The following is a 10,176-nucleotide window of genomic DNA, read 5'->3' as shown; positions in this document are numbered from 1 at the left end:
TATATATAGATGAATGAATGAATGATTTGTCTTGTCAGAGATTTGAGGACAATGGAAGAATAATGTTTTGATGGGAATGATATGATTCAATTGATGATAATTTGTTGAAAAAACAAGCAAAATCTTAAGGAAATGAGAGAGGCAAAATATTCTATTTGCAGTGAGAAAGTTGAGAATCCTAAACTTTTTGTTTTTTTTAATTTTCTCTTTCGATTTGAGCTTGTGGAGAAGATGAGACAGAGTGCTGAAACTAGTTTGATCTTTGTTTCAGAATTTGATGTGATGCGTTTAATTTATTATATGTCGGATATCAGCAAACATAGCTGAAAAATTAAGTTGTTAAAGTGTCGAATGGCTATTTAAAGACATATTATTCATTCTTGTAGTTTTCTTAGAGGTTTTTTTGCTTGTTTGAGAAGAGAAATTTCAGAAATCTGTGAAGTAAATGAAGTATGCTTAAGGAACTTAGAAAAGGTACGATTAGAACATTAATTTTAGTAAAAATTAATTCATAAAAGAACATAAAAATATTTAATTCAGCGTACAATTATTTTGTGCTCGAATGCATAAAACATTAATTGAAGAAAAAATGAAGAATTTTACAGAGACGAAGTACAAGTGCTAAGCATGATAGAAAAGAAAAATTAATTTAGAAAGGCAAAAAATTGTTGTTGAAATGTCAGCATCAAGCAAGAAATAGTTCCTAATTCCATTTGAATGATGTATGCATGAAGTTTTTTAAAATTCTATTTGATCATGTACTTAGAAGACTAGTGTGTGTAAGAGCGCATATATATATATATATATATATATTTTGATGTTTAAGTATTGTCTCTTCATGAGCTAACATACAACAACAACAACAAGCCTTTATCCCACCAAGTGGGGTCGGCTACATGAATCCTTTTTCCACATTCTTCCCTATTCCGTGCCATATTTTCATTTAATTCTAATAAATTAAGATAATTTTTTATATAGCAAAAATAGTTTATCACTAGCTTGCTTACAAAATTATTATCAAATAAGCCATAGTAATTAGTATTAAAGAAATTTTAAATTACACTTTTAAAAAAAAATATTTGTGTAATTTAAAAAATTATATAATTTTAAGATAAATAAACTATTTGTATATCTCTTATAGGAGGACCAAAACAAATTGAGCTAAGCAAAAGTTAAAGCCAATGTCCTTAAGAAAAAAGAAAAAATAACTTCAAAAGTGAATTTATTTATAAGAGAAGTAACATTACGATGGTTAGAGATAACTACTATTGATAACTCAACTAAGCTCAATTTTTTAGGTTGATTATCTTATTAGGGTTTATTGATGAGTTCTATTGATTGCCTAAAAAATAAGCTCTTTATTTTTTGGGACTTGGTGAAGGTTTATAGGTCATTACGGAGGAGGGAATAAGAGCATTAGCTTTAAGTAGTACATGGGGATCAGAGTGGCATCCAAATTGAGCAGTAAAGAAATTTTTTTTGGATTACTATTTTTAACTTAGCTTACTAGTGGAGGACATTCCCTTTACCATGTTTTTCCAAGCCTGGAGATCAGGCTCAAGCAAATGATAATATGAATAAAAACATGACCTCCATTCAAAAATAATTTTTTATCAATATCTGTTTATTTGAGAACCAATCAAATGGCATAAAAGGTACATTTCATATCAATCTTCCCAAAGACTTTAGTCATTATTTTTTTTTTTTTTGAGACGTGGACAATAGGAGAATTAATGTGTAAAGGGTTACCAAATAATGATCCAGGTAAAAAAGTAAGATGAAGAGAGAGCAAGTTTGAAGGTTAGGAGAGGAAAAGAATGAATATGCACTGCTTGAATCAAATCTACAAAAAATATCATCAAAAGTACCACCAACTATAAGAGATATAATAAAAAGGAAAAAAAGAACTATAAGAGGAGTAAGAGCCTACAATAGGAAACTAGTAGCAAAACTAGAAACATATCTCTAATGATGATAGGACTAAATAAGGTCTAAACTAAAATGCACTTTAGAGAGGAAATGTGATAACTAGAAAGTGGAGAACACCTACACACACATGTAAAAAGGCATGAGATGCGTAAAGAAATGGTACCTCGATCAAAGAGACTAGTAAGGAGCACAACATTAAATATGGACTATAAAAATATATAACAATGATGCATGTTATAAGCCACATGAAAGCAATAAGTGGTAGAAATCTCGATGAAGAGATGGGTCAATAGCATAGCACTTAAACAAAGAAATAGTAGGGCTAAATGGAAACGAGAAGAGAGGGAGCATGATGGCTTCGGTGCACCAGCTGCTCGACAAGGATGTAAAGTTAAACAGTCAGTTAAGAAAGAGAGATTATGAGAGGTGAGGTACATGAGAGGTAGTGGTAGCTATGGAGACTAAAGCTGACATCATGGTGACCACGTGTCCGAAGAGAATTTAGCGGCATTCTTGAAGAAAAACTTAGCAAAAAGAAATGAACTGTATAATTGAAAAAACTATGCAATATAAGTAAATTTGACATTAAATGATTGTCCATTATAAATAATAAAATATTTACGTTTTCTTTATGCATTTTAGACACAAAAAAGAAGTTTTACATGTTTAACTAAAGTGATATGCTTCTTAGTTTCAAGATAGAGGTTATAGTTTCAAATTTATCATGTAATTATATCTAAATTAATTATGTGCCGACTCCTTGTAAGAAATGCAACATGAATATGAACTTATGTTCTCCTCACCTTTAATGAAATTGTGCTCTAGTTTTTCTTAAAAAAATATAGGAAATTTTATATATATGTTGAATTGAGCCTATGCCTACTAGTTCTCAGAACAACTTTTAACCATAGAATCATGGATTCTATCTTTTTTTCTTATAATATTTCTCATTTCTTAAGATACATTAAGCATGCATTTTTATTTAGCTTTTGTTTCAAGGGTTTGTCCCCCCCTAGTGGCTCTTCTTAAAATCTTTGAGTAATTTTGTACCAACTTATAAAATATAAGGGAAATATTCATACTTTTTAGAAATTTAAAAATATAAAAAATGATAAATTTATATCTAGATGTCAACAACTTTTTGTGTAAAATGTTTGGTTTTGATTTGAGATTATATGTTGGCTCTAATAGTTCCTTACAAAACCAAAAAAATAGCGGTTAGCGGCGGAAAATTAAGCCGATAATAATGCCCATTTCCGATGCTAAACCCTCTTAATTGCTAATTTACGGCAAAAAAACATTTTGATGCTAAAAATGGGTCACAAAACTATTATTGTTGACAAATGATGTCGCTAATGTTTGTGATGGCTTTGCGATTGACCTTTTTGCCAATTTTTATGCTTGTGACGGTAAGGATCAAACGTAATATTAGCGACATGTTCTTCCGTAGAAAAGCTTGCGACATAATTCAAAGGTCACATATTAGAGTTTGAATTCCGACTAGTGAGTCAGAAAATCCACCGCAAAAAAAACTTGATAGATAGATATATAGATAGAGATGTAACCAATCAATTTTCTTACACTTGTATTCAATAGCAACATCAACCGTAGCTCACAATAGATTTTACAAACATATAACAACATTGATGATGAATGGAATCATCATACGAAACAATGAAAATCTAATGAATCATTCATCTTATACATAACTTCCTAAAATGTAAATGAAATACATATTTATTTAATTTCAAATCCAAATATAATATATATAACCCCTATGGTGCATCATCAGATTGTCACTTCCAAATATAAAATAAAAGAGAAAATATAAAACTCATAGTGGTAATCATTGTTATTTCTTCCTTTTCCTCCATAACATTAATTAGTTGAGATTACTTGCCATAGTGATCTACTACTTGCTCCAACCATGCAATGTTGGCCTTGGGCCTCTCAACTCTCTCATACGTGGCATAGAACTCAGATAATGTGGCTACTCATCTGGTAAGTTCATCATCACTCGATGACCTCACACTCTGAACAAGATGGGAAAGCTCAGCCTCACATACAAATTCTTGAGAGTTCAAGCCATAGATCTTCCCATTCTTCCCGAAAGCTCCCTCCAAATTTCATAGTCAGACTGCTCAGGCAGTGACTGGCTACTACTACTGCCAACACCTGTCGAGCTCTAGCTCAGGGCCTTCCTCCTATAGAATTAAATCAAAGAATAATTAAAAATTTTAATTTAAAATTGTAAGTAAATTATAAAAATAAAATTTATTTTACTTATATGGACATAGCGATCGAGACGTACATGTTGAAGACCCACTGCAGCTTATCGATGTGTTCAAGTATGCAAATCAACAGTGTTGTTCTTCCATCCAATCTCCTTACTATATTAACATGTAAAATGAGTAAGCATCACATTATTACATTAATGAATTTTTGTGTATTGAATGAAAATTTAACAACTTCCTCTGGTGCTCAGCATGTTGGACCAAGCCTACAATGTATAATGTGGTACACCCGCTCCCTCAGATCTTATGCTTTCTTAGGTCATCCCCCTCTTATGATTTGATAATATGGAGTGGCTCATGCTCTCATATCAACTTTGCCCATACCTCATTGCCTATCTAGATAAACTGCTCCCTCTTCTTACGGATCAAAGTAAACATATCACTCAACTGATGTCAGCCTTGGTCCTCAAAATTTTGTCAGATATGTTGATGATGCTCAAGAAGCCAGTAGAATGACCTATACAAAATAAATATTAAGCAATATTTATTAGTAAAATAAAATAACTTAAAATTATAGTTATAATTTAAATTAGTAAAATTTACCTCAAACTTCTTAAGCCACATATCTCGAACATCGATTGGGATCTTCCTCTGCGAGAGATACGGGTATCATATATATTCCTGAAGATCTTTTTGATACGAACGACGGGTTGCCTAGAGAGATAGAACCTAAAATACAAATATTCTTTATACAATATAGTAAAAACTAATTCAAATTATTATAACTTTGTGTTACTCATGAGTCTCCCTCTAACTCAATGTATAACCGTCTGAATGTGTCTTACCTAAAAGGGACTAGAGCGGAGGAGCCTGGCTCATCAGAGGAGGGCTTATGTGCTCAGAGCCGAAGATGTGGGAGCAGTTGCATGGTAGGAGCGGGAGGCCGGAACGGAGAAGAGGGGCTGACCAGAGAAACAGGCTTGACAAAACCTGTAGGCTTCATGGGCACCGATGGCGAAGTGGTAGTGTTAACGATCATATCACTATTAGTGTGGGAGGAAGAGCATGAAATGATATGTTTCATCATCTGATATGGAATGCTAGTTCGAACCTGCCATTGAGAAGCCGCTCTCTAGTCCGACTTGAAGTCATCAGCAACAAGAAGAAATAAATTGATCAAAATAATGATAAACATGAAAGAATATACATAAGTGTAGCATTAAATAAGTGAAAGAACGACATGATAGAAGTACAAGTCTGATACACCATAAGTAAATTGCAAAAAGTAAAAACATATATAGGTGAAATTATTACAAAAATATTGTAACTAAGTACAGAGTACGTCACACCGAAAATAAATGTACCAAAAGTAAAAGCAAGAATGAATAGAACAGATAATGTGAATAATAGAACCTAACACTACAAGAGATAAAAGTAGCAAGAAACTAAAATTTAAAAGTATATACCAATCTTATTATGTCTTATCAAACGAGTTTGTCGATGATGATCTTAAAATATCATCATTATACTCATCCATAAATTTAGTAACCTCTTCATATGCCCTAGTGACATTCTCCATGGTAATCCATTGCTAAGTAGAATTAAGTTGAATATGAAAATATGACTTTTCATGCAGTTAATGAACATGTTTAATAATGTTTTGTACCTCAATAGTCTTTCTAGGTTTAGTCTTTATAATCATAGTCTAATCAATTTTTTTTCCCTTGCTCTACCAAGGTATCAAATATAATATATATGATTAGCTTGACATGTTAGAACAATAGATTAAACTTCACATATCTTATGTTTATTTTAATTTTAGTGATATCATATGGGTTTAGTGGTCTTATTTATTGATTAAGAATATGATCAAACCACTCAGAGTCGAAGAGCAATACATTATACTCAACACAACCTGGATATCATAGCTGCATTAATTCTTGAAGAATATCGTAGTAGCTAATCTTACCATCTGAGTTGGTGTTTTCTCTAACACAAACACTAAAATTTATCTTTTCTTCCCTTCTGACTAGGAACTCATGCGAAATCCTCAACCATTCATAACAAATTTTAGTCATGAAGTAACATTCCGATTAAGCTCTCAAGCAAGATCTTATAAGCAATGATCCATAACTTTGTTACTCTTATTTTGAACCTACTATAAATTTTAATATATAATTATTTTTAATTTAAGCGTTCAACTTTCATATGTATACATACGCACACACAAACGCACACGCGCGCGCGCGCACACACACACACACAGATGTACATATATAAACATAATTACACACACACGCACACACGCACATAAGACATTTACATCTTACCACCCAATTCTTACATATTTACAAATCTAGCAAATATATGAACACACATGCACACCACACATACAAACAAAAGTAAAGGGGCATTTACATACATACCATGCACCCAAAATTTCAAGTATTTACAAAGCTAACACATACAAATGTATACACACACATGCACATGCAGAGGCGGAACCAGCCTCTTTTTTGAGAGGACTATGATAACCAAGGGCAAAGTAAGAAGGGGCAAAACTGATATTTTAGAGAGGACCAGGATAACCAAAGTTTGCCCCTATGTATATGTATATATATATATATGCATATATGTGTTGCCACACACATATAAAAGTAAAAGGGCATTAACATACATACCACCCATTTCTTTTGTATTTAGAGATATCATATATATAGAGAGATATACAAACTAGCCATAGTTAGATACATGGAATAGTTTATCTTGATTTTGGAGGTAGTTATATACAATTTTCCTCTTGATAAAATTCTCTTACGTAACACTCCATTCTCATAGATTAATTTTTACGTATCTCAAACCAAAACTTTCATAATTATACACAAATCACTCAATTCTTTCATATCACATCAAAAATAACACTGATTTCCATATTTTCATGCATAGGTAAATATTTTCATGCATAGATAAAGTGCTATGCTTGTAAATATGAAAGTTTAGGTGTGAAATATGTAAATCCATAAGAATTGCATGCTATGTTTGTAGATTTCTCTCTTTTTTTATGCAGATCTTTAACTAATCATTTAGTGGGATGTTAAAACATTTTGAAGATCTTATATTAATGTAACAATCTTGAAGAGCTCGTACTATTAACTTTGAGCTCTTATAAATAATTCAAATTTAAAAAAAAATAAAAAATTCTATATGTATGTCTGTATACACACACACACATATATATATATATATATAGATACAGACATATATATAAATATATGTACGTATATACATATAAATACATATATGTATATATAATATTGACAAGTATATATATATATACAGAGAGAGAGAGAGAGAGGGGTGAAACTGTCACAAAATAACTTAGATATTGTGAAAGAATTCCTTCAAAATACTAGTGAATTCTGAGTAGATAATTTTCTGTTTTTGTGAAGCGTGAAAGGAACCATTGAACGATACAAAAAGGCAAGCACTGATAATTCCAACACTGGATCAATATCTGAAGCAAATTCGCAGGTAAGTTGTCTTTATATGCAAAATGCAACTTATTCCATGTGTGTGTCTATACTAGGGCTGTCAAAACGGCTCGTTATTCACGAACAACTCGTATTCGACTCTTTAAAAAGCTCGTGTTAGGCTCGTTTGATATTCAATTATATATATATATATATATATTATGATGAGTAGTATTTTTAAAAAATTAATTGACTACAAGGCTACAAAGATTTATAATCAATTGAAAGTTTTAATTACGAAAATAGAATAACCTCAATCCTTAACATCTTATGATTACGTGATTAGTGTTGTCAAAATGACTTTTTGTTCGTGAACTGCTCGTGTTCGGCTCGCTAAGCAAACGAGCCGAACACGAACACACTTTTTGAGCTCGAAATATAAACGAGTCGAGCACGAGCTGAGCCTGGGCTCGCTCGTGTTCGGCTTGTTTACACCCCTAGTCTATACGTGTATAAGATGGCATATATGTAGACAATTGAGGTTTAAGATCCCATATATGTAAATAGATGGGAATTAATAAGTTTTATTGTATGCAAGTCTTCCTATTAATTTTCTTAGAACTAAGACGGCATACATGTAAAACTTAACGTTTAGCTGTTAGATATGTAAATACAGTGACTTTCCTATTTTGCAGAATTTGATCAAATTTTACATATTAATTAATTTGATGATCTCTCTGACAACATTTCTCTGTTTCTGAACAAGTATTACCAACAAGAGGCCACAAAACTGCGTCAGCAAATTACAAACTTACAGAATTCCAACAGGTGTTACAGATAAATGATCAATCATCCTCTTTTTATAATTTTTTTTTAAATTTAATTTGCATTTTTTATAAAATTATAATTGCATGTAATTAGGAATTTGCTGGGTGATGCTCTCACCACCATGAGCCTGAGGGACCTGAAGCAACTGGAAACAAGATTGGAGAAAGGCATCAACAAAATAAGAGCTAAGAAGGTTTAATTTTTTATAAATTTCAACAATTTTTTAATTTCATTCTACAGACTAATTATATTTATTTAATTTTTATATTAAATTTGTAATATTATTGCGTTTTACTCCATCAGAATGAACTGCTGCATGCTGAGATTGACTACATGCAGAAAAGGGTAAGAACAAGAACTGAAAGTGAAATTTAATAGAGAATTTTTTCTTAACTCATTCAGATTAATTTTGCAGGAAATGGAACTCCAAACTGACAACATGTTTCTGCGCAATAAGGCATGCCTAAATGTTTTAAGTTTCTATGTAGTGATCATTATATAATTAAAAAGATAAGAGAATATTTTTTGCTCCAAGAAAATTATAATTAATTAGACTATAATCATATTATGTTAGCTTATAAATACTATAGAAAAAAGAAAAGTAAAAAAAAAGGTTAGTTATATGGGTCTGTTTGGGGCAGCTGTAGTGTTTTGAAGAAGCAACTGCGAAGTTGTTGCAGAAGATGTTGTTTTTCAGAAAACTGTGATGTTTATTATAGTTTTTTTCTTCAAAAGGTCATATCGTAGTTTTCTAACGGTCACGGCACTTAACTAGTTGGTTGTAAACACGCAGCTTTCAGTTATAATTTTCTGAAAAAGCAAACAATACTGTGCTTTGCGCCAAGAACAAAAAAGTGTGATTCGGCACCACATCCTTACTACACCACTACCCCAAACACATCCATAAAATCTATTAAAATGTCAATTTAGTCCCTAAAATTTATTAACGAGTTGAAATAGTCCACTCTCTCTTTAAAGGGAGGATTATTTCAGCACCATTAGAAAATTATAAGACTAAATTGCATCATTATGAAAATAGCCGGGGACTATGTTGACAGTTTAATGTCAAATTTATGCAAAAGAAGTATTTTTATCCAAACAAAATAGTGGATTTTACAGATATCTGATAATGAAAGAGCACAGCAGCAGCATCAGCATATGAGCATATTGCCATCAACAAGCACAGAGTATGAAGTGATGCCTCCATTTGATTCCAGAAGCTTTCTTCATGTCAATCTAATGGATCCCAATGACCGTTATTCCCACCAGCAGCAAACAGCTCTGCAACTTGGGTACACTTTCATAAATATTTTATTTTTATAAATAATACAATCTATGCATACATACATTACACATATTACATATGACTTGATTCTAGAGTCACATATACTTTGTTTTTTTATATATTTATTTATTTTATTTTATTTTATTTTATTTGCAGGTGATGGGGAGGTTGCTGCAACTATAGTAGTTGTGATGGCATTCTGAACTATGAGAAGGAAATATATTTGGTATGTTTTGTAAGAAGATGTGTAATAGAGTTTTATATGTATTATTATATGGAACATTGATCAGTTGGAAGCTGTGGTGTTTTAGGGTTGTTGGATGTTGAGACTTTATATATTGTTAAGTATATTAATATATAAACATAACCTTATTTGATAATGGCTTAATTATAATATATATATATATATATATAAATGTCTATTAAAAAT

The 10,176-nt window shown here is 31.4% G+C and overlaps 1 protein-coding gene across 3 annotated transcripts in view; it reads left to right on the top strand.

Moving 5' to 3' along the window:
• Positions 1-10,092, top strand: part of LOC110021270 (floral homeotic protein AGAMOUS-like) — a 12,458-nt gene extending 2,366 nt beyond the window's left edge. Inside the window, exons 3-9 of one of the 3 annotated variants that reach the window (XM_020719701.1) lie at positions 7,613-7,694; positions 8,400-8,461; positions 8,555-8,654; positions 8,765-8,806; positions 8,877-8,918; positions 9,569-9,753; positions 9,903-10,092. In XM_020719701.1, coding sequence (XP_020575360.1) covers positions 7,613-7,694; positions 8,400-8,461; positions 8,555-8,654; positions 8,765-8,806; positions 8,877-8,918; positions 9,569-9,753; positions 9,903-9,906 — 517 coding nt within the window. In that variant the 3' untranslated portion in view covers positions 9,907-10,092. The remainder of the gene's footprint in view (positions 1-7,612; positions 7,695-8,399; positions 8,462-8,554; positions 8,655-8,764; positions 8,807-8,876; positions 8,919-9,568; positions 9,754-9,902) is intronic. The other 2 variants (XM_020719703.1, XM_020719702.1) reach the window with 2 other exon arrangements.
• Positions 10,093-10,176: the final 84 nt, after the last annotated feature.

Source organism: Phalaenopsis equestris, unplaced genomic scaffold, assembly GCF_001263595.1.
Source record: "Phalaenopsis equestris unplaced genomic scaffold, ASM126359v1 Scaffold000126, whole genome shotgun sequence".
Taxonomy (NCBI): domain Eukaryota; kingdom Viridiplantae; phylum Streptophyta; class Magnoliopsida; order Asparagales; family Orchidaceae; genus Phalaenopsis; species Phalaenopsis equestris.
This window is presented reverse-complemented; position numbering and strand designations above follow the sequence as displayed.